The 25,728-nt window shown below is 47.7% G+C and overlaps 1 protein-coding gene across 1 annotated transcript; it reads left to right on the top strand.

The window, feature by feature from the left end:
• The first annotated feature begins 1,763 nt into the window (after window positions 1-1,763).
• LOC139838205 (uncharacterized) lies at window positions 1,764-2,460 on the top strand. The gene is made up of 3 exons (XM_071827583.1): window positions 1,764-1,912; window positions 1,981-2,176; window positions 2,275-2,460. Exons 1-3 carry the CDS (start codon window positions 1,806-1,808, stop codon window positions 2,458-2,460), a joined length of 489 nt encoding a protein of 162 aa, XP_071683684.1. The 5' UTR covers window positions 1,764-1,805.
• Window positions 2,461-25,728: the final 23,268 nt, after the last annotated feature.

The raw sequence follows: 25,728 nt of genomic DNA, 5'->3' as shown, positions 1-25,728 counted from the left end.
AAGTGGAGAACATTTCGCCAGAAGAGAAGGATTGCATAATGCTTTACGTGCTTATGAACATGGAGGAAGTGGTCGATTTCATGAGGTAAAATGATGAACCAATTACTTTGCAACCAGTAACTTGGTTTTGGTCTAATACGTATTTTCTCCTTTCAGCCAATTCCATGATGAAATGTGGTCGTGAAGAAATGGTCCCACTCCCACGCAGTGGTACACTCTTACGAAAGAGGGTGCCCCGCCCTTAAATAAAAGCTTCGTGAACTGGTTCCATGAAAAAGTAATTTCTCAAATGTTCCTCTTACTTTGCAATCCGTGACTTGTCTTATTACACGTAACTAATGCACAAAATAATCTGAACTGAACTTGTAGGGAGCTGATCCCAACGTTGAGATGATGAGATGAGTTGAGATGCGTTTCCCGGGGTTTTAACCGTAGAGTCCATACGCATGAGAAGTATGATGTAAATGGGTATCGCTTCCATACGGAGTTTCACCGAAGAACCGGCCTAATGCAAAAACAATAAATACTGGGGTCTACACCCGCGGAGCCGATGATCTTGATTACTATGGAAGGTTACAAAAGGTATACGAGTTGACGTTCAACAACGCAAACATAGAACTCAAGCTCTTTGTGTTCAAATGCCATTGGTTTGACCCACACGGTGGAATGAGAAGCACCCCTTCCATTGGTTTAGTTGAAGTTAGGCCTACAACCACCTACAGCGGATCCGACGTCTATGTTGTGGCTCACCAAACCAAGAAAGTTTATTATTTGTCCTACCCATGTCAGAATGAGGAACTCATGGGCTGGGAAGTCGTGTTCCAGGTATCGCCACATGGTAAGCTACCCATCCCCTCCGAGGACGATTACAACAACATTGACCCGGTAACATATGAGGGAATTTTCTATCAAGAGGAAGAGCAGTTCGGGGCTCTTCAAATAGACATAGGTCTTCAGGATCTCCACAACGATGTACAAATGCGTGGTGAGACCGTGGTGGACCTGAAGGACATAGCTATGCTCACCAAGCGCCATGCGAGCAAAGACAACATTGTCGAGACTCAACCGGAACCCAATGCCGACCATGAATACTCATATGATACTGATTTTGATAGTGAGGCTGAGAACCCAATGCCTAGAGAGGAGAGTGGTGATGAATGGTGAGGGTCTTTTATGCTTAGTACCTACATTATCATTATGCTTAATACATACATTTGTCATTATGCTTAGTACCTACATTATCATTATGCTTAATACATACATTTGTCATTATGCTTAGTACCTACATTAGCATTATGCTTAATACATACATTTGTCATTATGCTTAATACCTACATTTTTCATTATGCTTAGTACCTATATTTGTCATTATGCTTATTAATTTTCAACATGCTTATTAATTATTTTCTCTTTTTCTTATGCAGGTAATTGCCCAATATGAGCGGACGGAAGGCATCATCGAGCTCCTTGCTTGATCAGATGCATCAGCGGAAGCCAGGGCCGGGTGCTTCCAGACGGAGTGCAAGACCCATTATTCCCACCCGGCGTTACGAAGACGCAGACGGAGGATGGGGAGGACGAGGGGGAGGACGAGGGGGAGGACGAGGGGGAGGACGAGCTGGAGGACGAGGGGGAGGACGAGCTGGAGGACGAGGGGGGAATGCACAGCTCCTTCTAGCTGACATTCCCTCGCCACGGCTCGGTGGCTTCACGGTCGGCTGGACGAGGAGGAGGACACTAGGGAGGAGGAGGAGGACACTAGGGAGGAGGAGGAGGAGTCTAGGGACGAGGAGGCTTCGACGGAGATGGCTCCGAAGAAGTTGCGGATTCGTGGGGAAGCGCAGGTTCCCGATGAGAGTAAGGAACCTGCTACGGAGGATGAGAAGTGGCTCCTTGTCCCAGGAAAGATAGAGTAAGTAGTAAGGTGATTTCATTTTCGTTATGACACTTAGCATTTTCTTATGTTTGATAATTGTGCAGGAATTTCACATACACGGGGAAGAATGTCCGCGTGCCAGGGAGTCTGATTGGAGCTGCTATTAGGAAGTACTGGCCGGGGATGTACACTCCGGTCCTTGGGGGCGAGTCCAAGCTAGCCTACACTTGGGAAGACTATGAGATAGCGCCTTACCCTGGCTTTGCTTCCGCCGCCGACGCCGTGATCAAGAAGTTTTGGGTACGTAATGCATACTCTTTGGGTTTCGTTCATATGTAGTTGATAACCCCACCGTGATAACTCATGCCTCTCACACTTTCTGTTATGCTTGATTGCAGCGCAATTATAGGGTGGCGACTGAGCATAAGGATAGGGCGGACGTGGTGCTCCGTAACATGTGTCGGAAGTTGACACGGCAGCAGTGGTACAACCGAGAGGATCACGTGCATCGGCCACTTCTATGCTTTGAGCAGGGCGTAAGGTACACAAAGCCTGAGATTGTGCGAGGACTCGCCCGGCTATGACGATAGATGACTTCATGTCGGTAAGTAATTGTCAATGCGATTCTATGTACCGCGGCTAACTTGCAACTATATTGTTTGTTCTTCAAATGAGTTTTGATTTTGCGGGTTGTACCACATTGGGCTGATAATAATAAGAGGGCCGCCTTCATGGAGTTGGTCAAGAATTGGGTCGGCGAAAACCCCGATTTCAAGGCCGTGAGCGACCGGAACAAGGCCAACCGTGGTTCTCGGGGAACACACACTGCGGGAGCAGCAGCACCGATCGCTATCGGGAGCGTACGAGTACATATAAAAATGGAACAAGCTGCATTTTTTGATTTTCGATGATATGCATAACATTTGTTTTGTGATGCGGGGAAGAAGCTCGGGAGGGAACTTGGTGAGATGGAAGCGTGGACGCACATGAAGCTGGTGACGCCCGGTCCGAACGAGCCTCGGCCCGCGCCTGAGATGTACTACGGCAAGGCCAAAGAGAACAAGGAAAGATCTTTGCGAGGAGTACGCCAAGCTCCATCCGGAGGTGGAGGACCCTATGACCGAGCCGGTCGACGAGGTGGCGATGATGCTTTGGCGGGGTCCGGCCGGCCGCATGGACGTCTGCCGCCTTGTCAGGGGTTTCAAGCCTCGGAGGAACTTCACGCAGATCAAGGCTACCCTCCCCTCCGGCAGCCTACGCTACCTCCTCGCGGACTACATGCCGTTCTCGGGTAGAGGTTGATGTAAGTCATCCACACATTCATCCTCTGTTATGACTCTTGTTCCTGAATGGCTATGTTGATGAGACGCATTAGTGCAGAAATTGTAGACTCAGCTCGAGGAGGCCTATGCGGTAGCTTACGAGGAGTATCTCGAGAAGGTTAAGGAGCATGACCTTGTGAAAGATGCCTATGTCCGGTGGACGAGCAACCAGATGGCGGTAAGTTTCAATCTCTATGGTTGCAAAACATCATAAGTCCCCATGTTTGAATCTGAGCTATCTCTCCCGTTTCTTGCAGAGTTTCACTCGGTTCATGATGGCTGGAGTGCGAGAGGAACCACTCCCGCAGCCACCTCATCCGGGGCCGACGCCGGTGTTCCCGTCCAAGGAGGAGTTCTATATCATGTACAAGCGTCGGCGTCGGTTGACCCGGTAAGTTGCTAACTTGGCTAAGTTGCTAACTTGGTGTGACATGGCTAAGTTGCTAACTCCCTCCAACATGTAGGGATTGGGAGAATCCGGGAACGACACTCCTTGTGGTACGCCGATGCACCCCGGTCGCCATTCTCCTGGTGCTTCTGCCGAACCTCGGCATTTTTACGGATTCCGGTGGCTCTCGTCGTGGTTCTACCTCCCGAGCACCGTCGAGATACGACGGCCTCACTTCACCGACTCGGAGCTAGCTCGTCACTGTAGCTAGATCGTCACTCGGGTGGTGCACCACAATAGTTTCTACATTGTACTAGCACATGATGACACGCTCCATCTTTGTAGTGGATCCGGTGTATGTACCATGGTCTTGTATGCTATATTTGTGCTATTTGTGAGATTTGATGCTATATTTGTGAGATTTGGTGCTATACGGTGATATCTTTGTGCTATATGGTGCTATATATGTTCTTGCATATTCAATCCTATAATATGTGCATTTTGTGCGATTTTACGAGCAAATGAGGCCAAATTGGCAAAAAACAGAAAAAGCTGGGCCTGGCTGTGCCGACGGTGTCACCGTCGACACAGGCCCGTAAATGTGCCAAATGGCAGAAGTGCGTGCCGACGGTGACACCGTCGGCACAGCCAGCCCGATTCGCGGTTTTCAGTTTGAACAGCCACCGTTTTGCCGCCATTACGGAAAAAAAATTGTGCCGACGGTTACACCGTCGGCAGTGAGACGTTGACGGCGCCAGCGTGGCGGCTGGTTGGCTGTGCAGAAACGATGAGGCGACGACGGCCACCGTCCGGCCGTCGTATCGGCTGTGCCGACGGTGAAGTTACGTCTGCCGACGGTGCACGCGAACCCGACGCTTTCTTTGTGCCGACGGGGAGACGCCGACGGTGACCGTCGGCAGAGACGGTGCCGACGGTGAACGTTGTTGTGCCGACGGTGCGGGGCCGTCGGTGTAGCTGGTCGTCCCCGTAGTGCGAGAGACGGAACCCAGCAGACAGAAAACTCAGCAAGTGATTTTTGTAAAGACCATGTATCACTACATGAAACAATTAAGGTGTCGACGGCCAGAATCCGTCGGTACAAGCTACTTTGGCCGTCGGCACAATCCCGTTGGCACAATTCTCTCTTGGCACACACACCAATTGACTGTCGGGACACCCCCAGGTGGACCCGGTAGAGGTCTAGCGGCCGTTAGCCTGGTGTGGAAGCTCCACATCCCACAGGTGCATCATTTTTCAAAAAAGAAATCCAAAATTTTCCTTTCAATTTTTTTGAAGGCAACAATTTGAATTGTTTGATAGTTTAATCTCTAAGCATTTTTAATATTAGGTAAAATTATTTATTAATGTCAAACTTGCCACACTATCAACCATCCTTAAATTACTCCCATCTCAACACGTTTAACTTTTAAGTTTCTTCCGAATGAGCTTCCAGCAGAGAAATAATTTTTTGTTGACAATAGTTCCCCATCAATTCTATTAACTCTTGGGCCATGACATCACACTTATTTGAATTCCAAACAATTATTTGACTAAAGAACAATGAATAAGTTATTTTTTAATAATAAATCTTGAAACAATAAAATAAAATAAAATTTCATTTTAATTTATTTTTCATCAAAAATCTAAAACCTGAAAAAACTCCTATTTCCTTTCTTATTATGAGGAATCTAAAAATTCGGTAAACGGCCGTAGGATTATATTTCCGTAGATGTATTTTCATATAAAAACATTTTCATCGGAGGTCATATGCAACCAGAAAATCAGTTTTACCGGACGCCATTATTTTGCTTATGTAAAAATTTATGTTTGTTAATTTTCCTTAAAACTAGATAAAATAACACATGGCCATCTCGAAGGATTTAATGTTTTGAATTTTCTATCATATTTATTTATTTTTTCAAAACTGGAAAGGCGATTCTGCGGGGTGGGGGGGTGTGGAGAGAAAAAAAAACCTGTGCCGACGCAAGCTGAAGAGGGAAAAACACACAAAAAAACCTGTGCCGCCTAAAACCATTGATTCGCCACCGCTGTGATGGTGGTCGTCGGCACAGGGTGCCCTATGCTGCTGACGGGTTGCTTCACGTCTGCCCTGTTCGAACCATGTGCCGAAGGCCCCGACAAAAAGTCGTCGGCACCTTGACGTTTTTCCATAGTGTATAGTCCTTAGCTAATCATGGTGTGCATGCCAATCCAGCCAAGATGGACATCCATTTAAATGGTGTTTGCACTCATACTTTTAAATGCGCAAATTATGAAAAACACATTCTAAATTTCTTTTAAAATATCAAAAGAATCTGCAAAAAAATCCTGATGTCATCCCGACATGCTATGTTCTTACATATAATTTTTTTTTGGAAAAATGACATTTTCTGTGGGTTGAGTAGAAAAGACCAAAACCTTTCTCATGAGAAGCTACTTTGGAGCACCCCAAAATGCTTTTTTCACGCAAGTTACATAAAATGTCTTTTTTGCGAGCCTTTGGTATGCGAACATAGAATGTCCCGATGCACTTAGAATTTTTTTCATGTTTTGCTTAACTTTTTAAAATATGTTCTTTAATTAGGCAATGGATGCACCCACACCTATGATCCAAGATGGATATCCATTTAACTTTGTGCAAACGTGGTGCTAGCAATCAAGATCCATGAGCGTCACCATGTTCTGCCAAAAGCTCTCTAAAAAAGGCCGATCTTGATGCCTCTACATATGTGGTGCCAGGAAACTTTCGAGAAATACTGCCCCTGCACTACAAGGAAAAGGCCTACCGCCGGCGAACCTAAAAGGCCCATTGCCGGCGCACCAAGAGCCCGCCGGTGCGAACGGGTCGGTGATAACTGGCCATTGCCGACGCACCAGGCTGTTCGCCGGCGATAGTATGGATACTGCCGGCGCGCCATCGATGATTCGCCGGCAAAGGACACGTTCCACCGGCGCGCCAGCAGCTGCGCCGGCAGTAGTGCGTCGAGCAATGGCGCATGCCTCATGCGCCGGCAGTAGATCATTTAGGTGCGCCGGCAATAAATTCGAAAATTCTTTTTTCAGCTTTTTTCCAGCATATTAGAATACATATTTGACAGCAGTATATATTTACAACACAGTTCATATTTATACAGCAGAACATGCAATATGAGAAGCACATAGAGAGCCAAGTCTCATTTCGGTATCAATACACAAATACGCTAGTCTCGTTTCGGAATGGTGATTCATACAACATGTGCATATGCAACACCAAAGGACTAAGTTTCACAAAGTTAGAAGTCTCGGTAGTCGTCACAAGTGTCGTCATACACCTCACAATGTAGCTCCTAACCTAAACTACAATCACATAGAACATGAACAACATGGTCACGATGACCATCATCACGAAGGCCATGGTCTTCATCCGGTTCCTCCTCATGTCCCTCATCTCTCCCGCTAGATAACGGGCGTATCTTCCTTCCGCCTCCACCCTAGTGGGGTATCCCTTGTAGCTGTTGCCGCTGAAGCGGTGCACCTGTCTCCGACAGTCCTCCCAGTCGTCGTAGACACCAGGAACCCTCCCCTTGTACACGACATATATTGTCGGCATCTCCATGCACAAGACAAGTAAAACGTTAGTACCAATGCAATGAACAAGTGCCAACTCAAATAAGAGACAAGTAGTATGAACTAAATAGCATGTGCCTCATACTTTGTTGGTCGAAATAAATAATAACATACAGGGATGGGGTCAGCGAGGCTAGGTAGGATGCACAATAGATTGATATTTGTGGCCATCACACCAAGCCTCACTGGCCCCACCCCGGAGTGTACAAGTGACCAAACATTTTAATCATTGGCCAATGCAATTAAGAAGTGCGAACTCAAATAAAAGACAAGTAGTACGAATTAAATAGCGTGCCTCATACTTTGTCGGTCGAAACACATATTAACATCCAGGGATGGAGTCAGTGAGGCTAGGTAGGATGCACAATAGATTGATACTTGTGGCCATCGCACCAAGGCTCACTGGCTCCACCCCCGAGTGTACGAGTGACCGAACATTCTAATCATCGGCGAACTCCAAATACGAGGCAAGTAGAGGTCGAGTAAATGCAAATAATTATTAAGGTATCTACGCCATAATCTTGAAATATATAGCAAAGTAAATGAAACTATAGACACATGTTCACATGCACATCCATACAACTAAATAAAAGCAACAAGTCGATTCTATGGGAATATGTAGCAATTATTACAGTACGGAAGTTCAAAGACATATCGTTCAAGCTTTAGCAGTAGTGTTCCCGTCGTAGGATCAGGTTGTACGCCTAGGGGGGAATGGACGGCAGCCCTCAAGCGTGTTGAACGGCCTCTCATCACGCGACATCTCCAAGCGGAGTTCTATCTCATCATTAGGTGGTAGACCGTAGCCGTAGAAGAACTCGCCAGACCTAGTGTTGACATCCTGCACGATTACCGTGCAAATGAACTGCTGGATGCGACCCCAGTTCTTCCTAATCTCTCTATCATGGGCATCCGCCATGTTTGCAAACCTGTTTCTGAGACTCTCTGGCAGCAACATGTCATCTGCGTACTTTATGTACTCCTGCATCTGAAGGATGGCGTACCACGCGTCCATCCCATTGTCTTCCTTCGACTGCGTGAGGCAGGGGAAGTTGGTTGTGTGGGTTAAGACCAAGCCTCCTCGGGATTTCCTCTCTACTTTGAGGGGGCCTGCCTTGTTGGCGAAGCCGGTGAGAGCATCATTGAGAAGGGCTCTGATGTGGGAGTAGTCTTTCTTCTTGTCCCTACCCGAGTCGAGATAGACTGCATGCGAGTGTTGCGGGTGCACGACGATGAGAGTGCAGAACTTGTCTCTGTGGAAAACACACGGATTAACCTTTGGAAATGCAAATGGAGATATACGATAGAAAGGTGATGGGGACTAGCAAGTGATTACTTACTCGGGGAAGTAAGGGATGAGAATGGCGCCCTTCTTAATGTTCGCCAGCATGAAATCCTCGACCTGCTTGGTGGCAATCGCCCGATCCCTAGGGTTGCGGATGATGCTCTCCCGCATATAGAAGGGGTCCATTATCGCGATGGTCGGCGTCCCCTCCTTAACGATCTGGGAAGACAAGCTAAGAGCAACTAGGCGAACCACACTAAAGTGGAGCATTTGCATGCGAAAGATGCTGAAGATGTCATTGAACCGGATGAAGCACAAGTCCGCGGGGTACTTCTCGACGAAGTTCATGCCAGTTGGCACCTTCGCCACGAAGAGAGGGTAACTAGGATCTTTTGATTTGAGAAGCTGCTTCTCCAAATACTGGACTTGGTTATGCAAGCTCGCCATATCCCCGGTGAGTAACCTGAGGACATGCTCCGGCAGCATCGGTTCACCCAAGTGATGCAGAGGTCGCCAATTGTTTGGCAACTTGTCAAGGAGTGCCACCTTGTCCTTGTCTTTGGCCGCCGCCTTGTCTTTGGCGTCCTTCTTAGCTGGCCTCTTCCTCTTCTTGGGTTGTAGTGCTGGACCATCCATCGCCGTAGTGGCCGTAGCACGGAGTGTGTTTGGGCTCAGCATCTTTTTGACGGCGGCGGCGGCGACCTCATCAGGATTTTCCTCCTCAGCCGTTTCTTGAGAATCGAACAGCTTCTTGGAGCACCCATATTTCTCGGCTTCTTGGACAACTTGTGAAGACGTAGGAATATCCCATTGGAAGTCATCACGTTCGTATTCCTCGGCCTCTGGCGCCGCTGGCTGTTGTGGTGGGGCGCTGACCACCGGCGCAGCTGGCCGTTGTGGTGGGGCGCTGACCTCTGGCGTAGCTGGCCGTTGTGGTGGGACGATGACCACCGGCGCCGCTGGCTGTCACTAGTGGAAAACAGGGCTTCCGTGGGAGCCTTTTGTCGCGGGCGCGCCTGCACCCGCGACAAATGGCCTGGCCACGTCGCCCCGAAACCATGTGGAGCGCGCGGAGGCTTTTGTCGCGGCCTTTTGTCACGGGCCGTATTACGACCCGCGACAAAAGGGGTAGGAGCGACGTGGCCACCCCTTTTGTCGCGGGCCGTAATACGGCCCGCGACAAAATGTCCCCCCCCCTATATATATATAGAAGCAGCCAGCCACCCCCCCCACCTCATTTTTTCCTTGGTGGTGAAGGTGGAGGTGTATGCTAGCTCATTTTTTCTACATGTGCACAAGAGGTGTTTGATGGAATGCTTGTGAGAGGGATGCCACTTGGTTTTATTTGATAAGATTTCTCCTCTTTTTGATCCAAAAAGGTTAGCAACTATTTTCTCGACTATATATATATGCATAGTCCGTACAATACTAATTTTAGCAAGGTGATTGCATCTGATACATATATAATTGTACTTATGATGCAGATGAGTCATCCATGGATGTACGGTAACCGATGTGCTCCCGCTTTCAGAGAGGGCGTGAATTCTTTCCTGCTTGTGGCCGAGGCCAACAAGTCGAAGCAAGGTTTTATGTGCTGTCCATGTCTAAAATGTAAGAACGAGAAGGATTACTCTTGCTCAAGAGATATTAAGAGCCACCTGCTTCGGTTTGGGTTCATGTCCAGCTATAATGTTTGGACCAAGCACGGAGAAGAAGGGGTTATGATGGAAGACGGCGATGAGGAAGAAGATAATGATGAGAAGTACCGATCTATGTTCTCTGAATGCTTTGATACCGCAATGGACGACAATGAAGAAGAAGGAGGTGAAGAACAGGCATCAGATGATCCTGTTGATGATGATCTTCGTCGGGCCATTTCTGATGCAAGAAGAGGCGTGACACGGATAAGGAGAGGTTGCAGTACAACAAGATGTTAGAGGACCACCACAAATTGTTGTACCCAGGTTGTGAAGCTGGGCATAGAAAGCTGGGTAGCATATTGGAATTGCTGAAATGGAAGGCAGAGGTCGGTGTGACTGACTCGGGATTTGAGAAATTGATGATAATATTAAAGAAGCTGTTTCCAAGAAATAATGAATTGCCCGTCAAGTACATATGAAGCAAAGAAGCTTGTCTGCCCTCTAGGATTAGATGTGCGTAAGATACATGCATGCATTAATGACCGTATCCTCTACCGCGGTGAGAAGTACGAGAATTTGAATAAATGCCCGATATGTGGTGCATTGCGGTATAAGATCAGAAAAGATGACCCTGGTGATGTTGAGGGCGAGCCACCCAGGAAGAGGGTTCTGCCGAAGGTGATGTGGTATGCTCCAATAATACCACGGTTGAAACGTTTGTTCGAAACAAAGAGCATGCCAAGTTGTTGCGATGGCACATGGAAGAACGTAAGAAAGACGCGATGTTGAGGCACCCCGCTGATGGTCGGCAGTGGAGAAACATCGGGAGAGAGTTTCCGGATTTTGCAGGTGAGGCAAGGAACTTATACTTTGGTCTAAGTACAGATGGCATGAATCCTTTTGGGGAGCAGAGCTGCGATCCACAAAGACTGGCCCGTGACTCTATGTATCTACAACCTTCCTCCTTGGTTGTGCATGAAGCGGAAGTTCATTATGATGCCGGTGCTTATCCAAGGCCCAAAGCAACCGGGCAACGACATTGATGTGTACCTAAGGCCATTAGTCGATGAACTTTTGGAGTTGTGGGCCAAACCAGGTGTACGTGTGTGGGATGAGCACACGGAGCAAGAATTTGACCTACGAGCGTTGCTATTCGTAACCATCAATGATTGGCCTGCTCTCGGTAACATTTCGGGACGGGCAGACAAAGGATACAATGCATGCACACACTGTTTAGATGAGACTGAAAGTAAATATTTGGGAAAAAGCGAGAAAAGTTGTGTACCCGTTCAATCGTTGTTTCCTTCCGCGCAAGCATCCCTTAAGGAAAAAAGGCAAGCATTTCGATGGCGAGGCGAACCGCCGTCCGAAGCCTGTCCCCGTAGTGGTGCTGATATATTTGACATGGTCAAGGATTTAAATGTTATCTTTGGAAAGGGTCCGGAGCGGTCGACCTGTTCCGAAAGACGATGACGGACACGCGCCCATGTGGAAGAAGAAATCTATTTTCCGGGAGCTAGACTATTGGAAAGTCCTGGAAGTCCGCTCTGCAATCGACGTGATGCACCGACCAAGAATCTTTGTGTGAATATTCTAGGTTTTACGGGCGTGTATGGAAAGACAAAAGTTACAACGAAGCACGGGAGGACCGGGAACTTCATAAAGGACGAAACGGCAATCATCCAGGGCGGTTGTAGGGCCTGCCAGCTATGCTCTTACCAAACAAGAGAAGGAGATCTTTTTTGAAGCCCTATTCAGTATCAAGGTTCCGTCTGGTTTCTCGTCGAATATAAAGGGGATAGTAAATATGAAGGAGAAAAAATTCCAGAACACGAAGTCCCATGATCATCACGTGCTTATGACACAATTGCTTCCGATTGCATTGAGGGGACTTCTACCGAGAAAATGTTCGACTAGCCATTGTGAAGATATGTGCATTCTGAACGCAATTTCTCAGTAAGGTAATGGATCCGAAACTTTGTCGGGATTACGAGGAAGATGTGGTCCAATGTCTTGTCGGCTTCGAGTTGTTGTTCCCACCATCCTTCTTCAATATTATGACGCACCTCCTCGTTCACCTAGTTGAAGAGATTAGAATTCTCGGTCCTGTATTTCTACACAATATGTTCCCCTTCGAGAGGTTCATGGGAGTCTTAAAGAAATATGTTCATAACCGAGCTAGGCCGGAAGGAAGTATCTCAAAGGGCTACGGAGTGAGGAGGTCATTGAGTTTTGTGTTGACTTTCTTCTGACCTTAAGCCGATTGGTGTTCCTGAATCTCGGTATGAGGGGAGGCTGACTGAAAAGGCACGCTAGGAAGGAAAGCAACGGTGTGGAGGGACAAGATTTCTTTCAATCAAGCGCACTACACAGTTCTATACAATTCCAGCTTGGTGGCTCCGTACATCGAGAAACATAAGAATGTTTTACGAGAAATAAACCCGGGCCAGCCCGAGTCCTTGATTACACGTCAACACATGAATACCTTCGGCGATTGGTTGCAAAGACATCTCATTAATGACCCATCTGCGGTGGAGCATTTGTACTTGTTGGCCAGGTTACCATCTTCAAACATATGTACATTCCAAGGGTACGAGATAAATGGGAATACATTTTACACGATCGACCAAGATAAAAAGAGCACCAACCAAAACAGCGGTGTCCGCTTCGATGCAACAGACGAGAATGGGCAGACCACCACATATTATGGATACATAGAGGAGATATGGGAACTTGACTATGGTCCCACTTTTAAGGTCCCTTTGTTTCGGTGCAAATGGGTGAAGCTCAGCGCTATACATATTGACGATAAGTACGGTATGATAACGGTGGATCCCAACAATCTTGCGTGCACAGACGAGCCTTTTGTCCTAGCCAGCGAGGTGGCTCAAGTTTTCTACGTGAAGGACATGTCTAGCAAATCAAGAAAAAGAAATCAACAAAAGAATACATCAATCGAGGAGCCAAAGCGCCACATAGTTCTTTCGGGGAAAAGAAACATCGTGGGAGTGGATGACAAGACAGACATGTCAGAAGATTATAATAAGTTTAAAGAAATTCCGCCCTTCACGGTGAAAATTGACCCAAGCATCTTGCTAAATGATGAAGATTCTCCATGGCTACGGCGTAGAAGATCACAACACTAGATGGCGATGTAATAATGTATTCTTCATATATAGTTCCCAAGACAATCTCTACATTTATGTAATAATGAGAACCCTTTCCCCAACACTGTTAGAGGAAACATCTTCGAGAAGCTGCGCCACGGGAGATTTCCCAACCCTTTCCTTCATCCATGGGAATGAAACTGTGCTTAGCTTGTTGATCTGCTTGGCAAGGCGTATCGATGCTCCTTTTATAGGCACGGCACCGCTTCTACTTTGTCTTATTCCTTCGACAGGCCGTCGTGTGCTACATGCTTTATCTCATCGAGCAGTGCGTCCACCCACGCGTCCTTATCCTGCCGACACCTTTAGTCGCGGTTGCAGCCACCAACCGTGACAAAAGGTTACCGACACATCCTTATCCTGCCGACAGCTTTAGTCGCGGTTGCAGCCACCAACCGTGACAAAAGGTTACCGACACATCCTTATTATCCTGCCGACATCTTTAGTCGCGGTTGCAGCCACCAACCGTGACAAAAGGCCCTCCTAGATAAGCCTCCCCCAGTCTTTTGTCGCGGTTTGAGCCTCCACCCGGGATGAAAGTTTCGCGCGCCACTTCGTTCCCGCCTATTTTCTTCCCGCATTCCCGCCATTTTTCCACTATATATATGTAGGCTTGGACTCTCATATCTGCAAACCTCATCACTCTCTCCCATGGCTTCCATCGTATGTCTAACACCCCGGGAGGCGGAGGCGCTTTGCGCCTCGAACTACCCCTGCCCGCCCGGCTACCGCGTCCCGACCGGCTGGTTGCTGAGCGTCGGAGGCGTACCGGTCCCTCCTATCCCTGTAGGTGTGCCACGCGAGATGGCCATCACGAACCACTACTATTTCGAGCTCACGCACGAGCAGCGGAGGAATCCCCGGTGGCATCCCGACTACAGCCCGACTTGGGACAGCTTCTTCATCAATCGGCGTGAGAGGGCGGTTGCCAGGTACGAGAAGGACGGCCCGCCTCCTTCGAACTTCAACGAGGCCGGCCGTCGGATGTGGTGGCGCGGCCGGACTCTCCAGAGCGTCCTGGCCTATCGTGGCCCCCGCCTGCGCTACCCTCAATTCCAGCCCACGCGTGGTCATCCGCCGAGGTTCGACAACCGCGACCCCGATGCTAGCGACGATGACGTCGGCGACTTTGATGACTACAGTGGCGACGTGTATAGGACTAGGCACGACTATGATTGAATGGCTCCAACATTCGAATCTGGCCATGTATCTTATTTTTCAGTTGAGCTCTGTACTTTAATTTCAGTTCAATCGTAATAAATTTCGTGTCAACCACTTTATTGAACAAAAACAACCGACAACGACTTTATAAACTAAATTTAAACTAATAGAACCGACAACGACTTTATTGAAATTACAATAAAATAGATAAATTACTAGTCTAGTCTCTACTCGTCGTCGGAGGTTGTCTCCGTCCAAAGGTCATCCCACCGAGGGTCGTTTTCGGTCCAAGTTGTATTCGAGTTCTCGAGCTCGAAGGCGGCGACGGCCCGACGGTGGCGCCTGTTGGACCTGCGTTGTGCCCTAAGGTTAGCAAAGAACGCGTCGGGGGAACCGCGCCCTCCACTGGCGCATCAACTGCTCGTCGCGCTCGGCGATGGCGATCCTGCGCTGCACCTGGCGATGCCGGCGACGGTCCTCGTCGGTGACGAGGCACGGCGGTGGCGCGAGGAACTCCGCCTCCTCTAGCGATTCAACATCCGGGAAGTTCATGTCGTGCCCTGGCCGCCGAAAGCGCCACGCCGCCGCGTCGTGGCGCGCGCCGCCTCTTCCGGCGTGTTGTACGTGCCGAGGGTGAGGCGGAAGCCACCGGCGCGTATCTCGGCGGTGAACCTACCGCTCGGATGCACTCGAACGCCACGGAAACCGGACGCCCTCGACGACATGGAGGCATCCCGGAGATGAATGAGCGGAGGCGGTGGCGACGTGTGGTTGCGCCCGCACTCGTCGCTCTATATAGCGCACGCGGGGCATGGCACGTGTCGGCCGGTGGCTACACGTCGCATGCCGGCGTCGGCGGGGTGAGGCACGTGTCAGCGGTGGCTACACGTCGCACGCCGGCGTCGGCGGGGCGAGGCACGTGTCAGCGGTGGCTACACGTCGCACGCCGGCGTCGGCGGGGCGAGGCACGTGGAAGAGGTGGCGACACGTGGCACGGGGACGCGACACGAGTGGATATGATGCGTTTTATATGATGCGAGATGCAAATAGTTATATGGATGTCATATTCATGTTCATTGGATTTTTCTGATCAATTTTCATGTATAAAACTTTTCTTTTTGAGTTACCATTTAAAAGTTATTGAAATAATAGTTTTTATTAAAAAAAACAGAAAAACAAAAAACAGAAAAAAACAGAAAAACAAAAAACGGTTGCAGGCCTGATCCGCGTCCAACGGCTCCAGGCCGTTGGATTCAAACGGCCGGAGCCGTTGGATGCGCTTCACGCGGATCGGCCGCCTCCCCCTCCCACCCCCTTTTGTCGCGGGTCGAGCCACGGCCCGCGATAAAAGACCCCCCCTTTTGTCGCGGGTGGTGGCACGACCCGCGATAAAAGGGGCCTTTATCACGGGTCGTGCCACCACCCGCGACAAAAGGGGTTAGGTATAAATACCTAACCCCGCGGGCGGAGCCCCACCCGCGACACCCGGAGGCCAGCACTTAGCCAAAATCACGCCGCCAGGCTACCGGATTTTTCCGTGCCGCCATCGCCGCCGTCGATCTGCCGCGCCGTCGCCGCCGTCGATCTCCTCTGCCGCGCCGTCGCCGCCGTAGGCCTCCTCGAGCTCCCTGCCGCGCGCGCTCTCTGCCGCCGTCGATTTCCTCTGCCGCGCGCGCGTCGATTGCCGCCGTGCCGCGCGCCCCCGCCCGCCGCCTGTGCCCGTGCCGGCCCGCCGCCCGCGCCGCGCCCCCTCCGCAGTACAAACCGCCATGTCTTGTGAGCCTTGGCGCCCCCGGCCGGCCCTCTTTTTTTTAATTTTTTTTTTCTTAGTTAGATAATTAGTAGTAATTAGTTAGTTTATATTTGTAAGTAGTAATTAGTAGTAATTAGTTAGATAATTAGTAGTAATTAGTTAGTTTAAATTTTGTTGTATATAGACATTTTAGTATGTAATTAGTTAGTTTATTTTTGTAAGTATTTTGTTGTAATTAGTTAGTTTATTTTTGTTGTAATTAGTTAGTTCAAATTTGTAGTTTAAATTTTGTAAGTATTTTGTTGTAATTAGTTAGTTTATTTTTGTTAAATGTAATTAGTTAGTTCAAATTGGTAGTTTAAATTATGTTGTAACCGTCTACACCCATCTAGCAAAAACACACCTCTCGCAAACACCCGCGAGACCCCTCTATGCAAACAAGCGACGTCGACTCCCTCCCCCTCGCAAAAACCCGTCGCGACACCCTCCCCCTCTCGCAAACACGCGCCCTCTCCCGCTCGCAGAACACGCGCCGACACCCATCTCCCTCTCGCAAACACGCGCCGCCGACACCCTCTCTCCTCTCGCGCACACACGCGCACTCTCCCTCTCGCAAACACGCGCCCTCTCCCTCTCGCAAACACGCGCCGACACCCCTCTCCCTCTCGCAAACACGCGCCGCCGACACCCTCTCCCTCTCGCAAACACGCGCACTCTCCATCTCGCAAACACGCGCCGACACCCCTCTCCCTCTCGCAAACACGCGCCACCGAGACCCTCTCCCTCTCGCAAACACGCGTCGCCGACACCCCTCTCCCTCTCGCAAACACGTGTCGCCGATTAGGGTTAGGGTTTGGTTTGTGTTTGATTAGGGTTAGGGTTTGGTTTGTGTTTGAACATTTACTTATCGATTTAATTCTTTTGCGAAACAATGGATCAATTCGAACGGGACTTGGAACAAGGAAGACATATTCGCGGACATGATCCGCGATGGTACTGGCCGACCGAGCCGACTCCGGTGATGGAGAAGCCCGCGGCTCCGGTCATGGAGAAGCCGACGGCTCCGGTGATGGAGAAGCCGACGGAGCCGGTGACGGAGAAGCCGACGGCTCCGGTGACGGAGAAGCCGGCAGCGGCTCCGGTGACGAGGTATTAATGGAATTCTATATGTACATATGTATTGAGGCATTAGTATAGAGGCATTAATGCAATTCTATATGTATTCTCTTAGGCCTCCGAAGATAAGATAGAGAAACGAGGCCCGGCAAAGAAGTTGACCAAAAAAGACCACTTCACAATTGAAGCTATATCACCGGAAGGCCAACCGGTGGTACCCGAGATTGTCGGAGTGAAGTTCAAAAATCAGTGCGGAGTTGTGGTTAGAGATCGTATCCCGATCACTGTCAGAGAATGGAACAAGATGAAGAATGTGTCCGAAAATCAGGTTGCCGATAGGTACAAAGACACACTTTTCAGAGACCTCATGGCACATTTCACTTTGCCGGTTGGGATCGGAGTCGAGAATGCTAAGCAGCGAGCGCTAGTGAAGAAATGGGCTCTTAAGAAGATGGGGGAACTTTTCCGGGCGTATAAGAACCGGTTATCGAAAAATTATAAGAAAGACAAGAAGCCTCCATTATTCGAGAACTACCTAGCGAAGCAGGAGCATAAGCGGGAAGAATTTGTGAGGTACAAAGAATCGAGAGGAGGCTGTGAACCTGTCAACGAAAAACAAGAAGAATGCAAGCGAGAAGAAATATCACCATCATACGGGGCGAGGGGGCTACGGAAGAGCCATGCCTAAGTGGGATGCACAAGAGGCTGAGATGGAGCTGAACGGGATCACTCCAGAACCCACGCGAGAAGGATGGGACACAAGGGCTCGAAATTGGTTCCTCGTGCATGGCTGTGAGTATGACATGAAGACAGGGAACATTGTTGAAAGTGACACCGGGGTTAGGGTACCCAGGCAAAAATGGATTGAAGTGACGACAGATATAAAGGCGGGAAAACTAAAGTTTGCTCCCGATAGAGAGAAAGACTTGCGACGCTTGTCCTCGGTAATCTGAGAAGGGAGGACGAACAAGAGGCTTCGGCCCTAGTGTTCCGTGGTCGCTTGGGTTTCCGGCCGACGGAGACTTATAGAAGCCGAGCGAGAGCTAAACAACGCCGGTGGAGGTGCGAGAATGACCGGATGGCCGAGTTCCAACGCCGACTTGACCAGCAGCAGCGGGAGCTTCAGCAGCAGCAGCGGGAGATAAATGAACTAAAAGGACAGCGCCCGCCAGATAATACCGCTGAAATATCTCAGCGACGAGACAGCAGCGTGGCCGACTCGGAGGCCCCTCCTACACGGATGATGATAGATGCCGGTCCTGGCGACCCCTTGGATGGAATCAAGGAGCAAACACCTTGTGATCTCCATGAGGTGTTCAGGAAGGTTTCTGTTAAGGTGGCGGTCGGCTATGTCTTACCGGCATTTGGACCTGAAGGTGAGCCGGCAACATGGCATGGCAATCCGATTCCAGGTGGCTATGCTCGTGTCGGGGTGGATTCGGTTGTCCCGTCGTGGGAGACATTGGAGCTCGATATCCCTGGAGGTGATGGGGGGCTTACACTCGGAGAGGTGCTTTGGGAGAAATCATTCTCTGGGAAAAGAAGAACATCGGGCTGCCAGGCTGGGTAGCACCTAGTACCGGTCGTCCCGACGGGTCACCATCACCTCCTCCAGGTGATCGCAGGCCACCATCACCTCCTCCTACTGATCACATGTCGCCACCATCACCCCGTGGGTACGACGTCGACCACGACATCGGTAGTCCATCTCCATCTCCAGCCGCCGCCGCCTCCGCCCACTACGACACGGAAGGCACCCCGCCGGAAGGGTTGCCAGAGTCATGTGCGCAATCGGTCGCCCCGCCCCAACCCACCAACGGTTCCTCCCACCAGTCCTTGGGTTCTTACTGTTGAGGAAAATGCGGGCGCTGTGGCGACACACAACTATGATCATTTCCATAAGCCAAAACCTCCGGCGCCGAGCCATACGAGAGAAGCAAATAGAATATGCTACTAGTTTTCTGAACACACCATCGCAGTATGAGTTACACGAGAAGAAGGATGACTATACACGCACTCTTGCGAAGGTAATTGACCAAAAGAAGGATGAAAAGGCTAAGGAGAAGGACATTGCTGGCACGAGCAAATCATCAGCTAGAAGTGCAGCTGAGAAAACGTCAAGTTCAACAAGTGCACCCCTCAAGGCCAAGCAAACGACAAAAGGCAAAAAGAGAAAGGAAGTTCCCCTCCTCGGTGCTCAGCCCAAACAATCGATCCCAGCACTCAAAGTGCTTAATGTTCCCAAGCTGTACCAGGAACATCATGGTGGTATCGATATGGAAGAAGCTGCAAGGCTAGCGGCTGCTTGTTCAGTTACCGTGGAGGAATTGCTGTCTGCATCAGATGCTGCAATACCCACTGCTGATATAGCTCCTAAATTTGTCTACGGGGCCGACTTGGTCAGCGAGAGCAGCTGCATAAACTGCCAACACATATGCGGAATTTGCATCAGTGGTACCTTGATGCATGCAAGGAGAACAAAATGTACATCGTGGCGAGTATACCATGGGAATATTACTACCGAAAGGAGGAGATCCATATTGAGATGAATGAACTACGGCGATTATTCAATCTAGAAGCCCTCGACAAATCTCTCATGAGTTGCTATTGCTTGTAAGTTGTTAACTACATATAAGTTCATTTTCATTCAGTTCATGTTCGTTTTCATTGCATATATATACTCATTATATCTTATGGGTTCTCTTATGCAGACTGAAGATCAGTGAGTGCAAAAGTAATAATATTATCAATGTTGGGTTTGTTGACCCGCATAAAATACATGTTGAAACGGTGAAGCATAAACGCGAAGAAACGGGGGAAACCTACTAAGGTTTTTGGGGCAGCAATATTTACGTGATTCAATATTGTTTCCTTACAACTACTAGGCAGAGACTTACTGATCGTGTATGCACATTCACATTTTCTTACTCGATGTTAAGTGTAATTCCTGACGTATATGCATAACATGTGCAGCTTCCACCGGATTCTACTAGACATTCAACTTTGATAAGGGAGTAGTTGAAGTAAAAGACCCATGAGTAGAGGCACAGACGGGTTCCAGGACTTGCAGAGTTGCTCCAAGTGTAATTTCCTTCATCGCCGCGCTTTATCTTTCGTGAGATATCAATTAATTATCCACTCATTCAATCATTCTTTTGCCTGGCAGGGCTTGGCAAGCTTTGAAGAATGTTCATAAGGACATTACGTTTGCAAAGAAGCTAACATTTACTCCTGTAGCGTGCCCCCAGCAGCCACAAGGGACGAATCTATGTGGATACTACGTTTGCGAGTCCATTCGCATGTTAACCACTGAGAAGCAGAACAAAAATAAATTCGACGTAAGCAATAACATTCACAACTTTATTTATTATCATCAATATTTCGTTATCAAGACTGATATAGTCATACTCATCTCATTTTCGTATATAGGTCGACTTCATGCGGGACAGACTCCAACCAAAGGAACACGCACTAGGAATCGCGGAGGAACTAGCGGGACTTTTGGTTAGAGAAGTAATAAACAACAAAGGCTTGTTTAGTCCAAATAGTTGTTCTACCTCCAAATAGACGGTCGTTAGTACCGTTTGTCGATCGTGAGCTCCATGTATATATATATGTAGGGAACCTACGAATATGTGTAAGGGGAATCGACTTCTGCTTCCAATATTTGTTTGATCGATCTATATATATATATAATGAATGAATGTGTACAACTTCTAGTAGCGTACAAATATATGCAACTTTTATTTTCGAACGAAAAAAATGAAATAACAGGCGGTCGGTGGCGGGGGGGGGGGAGGGGTGCTGCACCCCTCAAACCCTAAAGCAGAAGCGTTGTGCGCGCGCCACGTAGAGGGCCTTTTGTCGCGGGTGGTAATACCGCCCGCGACAAAAGGGCCTGTGCCCTGCGCGCCCCGCGGCTGCCACGTGGTGGACCTTATGTCGCGGGTCGTAAGCGACCCGGGATAAAAGGCCTCCCTTTTATCGCGCCTTGCTTGTCGCGGCTGGCCGCCCGCGACAAAAGGCCCTAACCACCCGGATCAAAAGGCCTGTTTTCCACTAGTGTGTCGTGGAGGAACGCTGACCTGTGGCGCCGCAGGGTGCTTGTCTTTGCTTGTCGTCGACCCCGAGTAGGTGTTGATCCTAATTAGGGTCTGATACGTCTCCGACGTATCGATAATTTCTTATGTTCCATGCCACATTATTGATGATATCTACATGTTTTATGTACACTTTATGTCATAATTATGCATTTTCTGGAACTAACCTATTGACGAGATGCCGAAGGGCCAGTTGCTGTTTTCTGCTGTTTTTGGTTTCAGAAATCCTAGTAACGAAATATTCTCGGAATCGGACGAAATCAACGCCCAACATCCTATTTTTCCACGAAGCTTCCAGAACACCCGGGAAGGACCAGAGGGGGGCCACAGGCCCACCAGACCATAGGCCGGCGCGGCCTAGGGGTGGCCCGCGCCCCCCTATAGTGTCGTCGTCTCGTTGACCTTCTGGCGCCGCCTCTTCACCTATTTAAGGTTCCTCGACCTAAAACCTCGAGACGAAAAAGCCACGGTACGAGAAACCTTCCAGAGCCGCCGCCATCGCGAAGCCAAGATCTGGGGGACAGGAGTCTCTGTTCCGGCACGCCGCCGGGACGGGGAAGTGCCCCCGGAAGGCTCCTCCATCGACACCACCGCCATCTTCATCAACGCTGCTGTCTCCCATGAGGAGGGAGTAGTTCTCCATCGAGGCTCGGGGCTGTACCGGTAGCTATGTGGTTCATCTCTCTCCTATGTACTTCAATACAATAATCTCATGAGCTGCCTTACATGATTGAGATTCATATGATGATGCTTGTAATCTAGATGTCGTTATGCTAGTCAAGTGAGTTTTACTTATGTGATCTCCGGAGACTCCTTGTCCCACGTGTGTAAAGGTGACAGTGTGTGCACCGTGTGGGTCTCTTAGGCTATATTTCACAGAATACTTATTCACTGTTATGAATGGCATAGTGAAGTGCTTATTTATATCTCTTTATGATTGCAATATGTTTTGTATCACAATTTATCTATGTGCTACTCTAGTGATGTTATTAAAGTAGTTTTATTCCTCCTGCACGGTGTAATGGTGACAGTGTGTGCATCCGTGTTAGTACTTGGCGTAGGCTATGATTATGATCTCTTGTAGATTATGAAGTTAACTATTGCTATGATGGTATTGATGTGATCTATTCCTCCTACATAGTGTGAAGGTGACAGTGTGCATGCTATGTTGGTACTTGGTTTAGTCGTGTTGATCTTTCATGCACTCTAAGGTTATTTAAATATGAACATTGAATTGTGGAGCTTGTTAACTCCGGCATTGAGGGTTCGTGTAATCCTACGCAATGGTGTTCATCATCCAACAAGAGTGTAGAGTATGCATTTATCTATTCTGTTATGTGATCAAAGTTGAGAGTGTCCACTAGTGAAAGTCTAACCCTAGGCCTTGTTCCTAAATACTGCTATCGCTGCTTGTTTACTGTTTTACTGCGTTACTACTGCTGCGTTACTACTGCTTGTTTACTGTCCTGGGCAAAGCACTTTTCTGGTGCCGTTGCTACTGCTCGCATTTATTCATACCACCTGTATTTCACTATCTCTTCGCCGAACTAGTGCACCTATTAGGTGTGTTGGGGACACAAGAGACTTCTTGCTTTGTGGTTGCAGGGTTGCATGAGAGGGATATCTTTGACCTCTTCCTCCCTGAGTTCGATAAACCTTGGGTGATCCACTTAAGGGAAACTTGCTGCTGTTCTACAAACCTCTGCTCTTGGAGGCCCAACACTGTCTACAGGAAAAGGAGGGGGGCGTAGACATCAAGCTATTTTCTGGCGCCGTTGCCGGGGAGGAAAGGTAAAAGGCACTCATACTCCGGTCCCAGGTAACTAAGTACTTTTCTGTTGCCGTTGTGTGTGCGCTCGAAGCTATTTCCTTTAGATCCTGCAATTGCATCTTTTTGTTTCTTGTTAAACACTAGTAAGGCTTAATGGAAGACAACAACAAAATGAGAGATCTTTATGAACTTTATCTTGAATTAGGACATGATGTGTTTGAAGAGAAAATTAAAAAACCCATGGAACTTATGCATGCTAATGGGAATGTTATTAGTATGAATGCTTTGAACACCATTGTTGCTAATGCTATGGAAGAATTTAAGCTTGGGGAGGTCGGTTTTGATGAAAATGATCTCTTTAGTCCTCCGGGTATTGAGGAGAAAGTTTATGTTAATTATGATATGCCTCCCATATATGATGATTATAATGATAGTGGTCTTTTGGTGCCGCCTACTATGGAGGATAAGTTTTATTATGATGATACTATGCCTCCTACACTTGATGAGAATAATGATGATAGCTACTTTGTTGAATTTGCTCCCACTACAACTAATAAAATTGATTATGCTTATGTGGAGAGTAATGATACTTTTATGCATGTGAATAAGAATGCTTTATGTGGTACTTATATTGTTGAGTTTGTTCATGATGCCTCTGAAAATTATTATGAGAGAGGAAAATATGGTTGTAAGAATTTTCATGTTACTAAAACACCTCTCTATATGCTGAAATTTTTGAAGCTACACTTGTTCTATCTTCCTATGCTTGTTACTTTGCTCTTCATGAACTTGTTTATTTATAAGATTCCTTTTCATAGGAAGCATGTTAGACTTAAATTTGTTTTGAATTTGCCTCTTGATGCTCTCTTTTGCTTCAACTACTATTTCTTGCGAGTGCATCATTAAAACTGCTGAGCCCATCTTAATGGCTATAAAAAAAGAACTTCTTGGGAGATAACCCATGTCTTTATTTTGCTACTGTTTTGTTGTGTCTTGGAAGTTGTTACTACTGTAGCAACCTCTCCTTATCTTTATTTTGTTGCATTGTTGTGCCAAGTAAAGTCTTTGATAGTAGGGTTGATACTAGATTTAAATTGCTGCGCAGAAACAGATTTCTTGCTGTCACGAATTTCGACCTGCCTCTCTGTAGGTAGCTCAGAAAAATATGCCAATTTACGAGCGTGATCCTCAGATATGTACGCAACTTTCATTCAATTTGGGCATTTTCATTTGAGCAAGTCTGGTGCCCCTTTAAAATTCGTCTTTACGGACTGTTCTGTTTTGACAGATTCTGCCTTTTATTTCGCATTGCCTCTTTTGCTGTGTTGGATGGATTTCTTTGTTCCATTACCTTCCAGTAGCTTTGTGCAATGTCCAGAAGTGTTAAGAATGATTGTGTCACCTCTGAACATGTGAATTTTTGATTATGCACTAACCCTCTAATGAGTTTGTTTCGAGTTTGGTGTGGAGAAAGTTTTCAAGGGTCAGGAGAGGAGGATGATATACTATGATCAAGAAGAGTGAAAAGTCTAAGCTTGGGGATGCACCCGTGGTTCATCCCTGCATATTTCAAGAAGACTCAAGCATCTAAGCTTGGGGATGCCCAAGGCATCCCCTTCTTCATCGACAACTTATCAGGTTTCTTCTCTTGAAACTATATTTTTATTCAGTCACATCGTATGTGCTTTGCTTGGAGCGTCGGTTTGTTTTTGTTTGTGTTTTTGTTTGAATAAATGCTTGTGTGGGAGAGAGACACGCTCCGCTGGTTCGTATGAACACATGTGTTCTTAGCTTTTAATGTTCATGGCGAAGGTTGAATCTTCTTCGTTAAATTGTTATATGGTTGGAATTGGGAAATGCTACATGTAGTAATTGGTAAAATGTCTTGAATAATTTGATACTTGGCAATTGTTGTGCTCATGTTTAAGCTCTTGCATCATATACTTTGCACCCATTAATGAAGAAATACATAGAGCTTGCTAAAATTTGGTTTGCATAATTGGTCTCTCTAAGGTCTAGATAATTTCTAGTAAAGAGTTTGAACAACAAGGAAGACGGTGTAGAGTCTTATAATGTTTACAATATGTCTTTTATGTGATTTTTGCTGCACCGGTTCATCCTTGTGTTTGTTTCAAATAACCTTGCTAGCCTAAGTCTTGTATCGAGAGGGAATACTTCTCATGCACCCAAAATCCTTGAGCCAACCACTATGCCATTTGTGTCCACCATACCTACCTACTACATGGTATTTCTCCGCCATTCCAAAGTAAATTGCTTGAGTGCTACCTTTAAATAATTCAAAATTTATCACCTCTGATTTGTGTCAATGTTTTATAGCTCATGAGGAAGTATGTGGTGTTTATCTTTCATTTTTGTTGGGCAACTTTCACCAATGGACTAGTGGCTTCATCCGCTTATCCAATAATTTTGCAAAAAGAGCTGGCGTGGGGTTCCCAGCCCCCAATTAATCAACCTTCATTAATAATTCTCTTCACATGTTTTGCTCTGATTCATCAGTAAGCAACTTAATTTTGCAAATAGAA

Source organism: Lolium perenne, chromosome 3, assembly GCF_019359855.2.
Source record: "Lolium perenne isolate Kyuss_39 chromosome 3, Kyuss_2.0, whole genome shotgun sequence".
Classification (NCBI taxonomy): Eukaryota; Viridiplantae; Streptophyta; class Magnoliopsida; order Poales; family Poaceae; genus Lolium; species Lolium perenne.
This window is presented reverse-complemented; position numbering and strand designations above follow the sequence as displayed.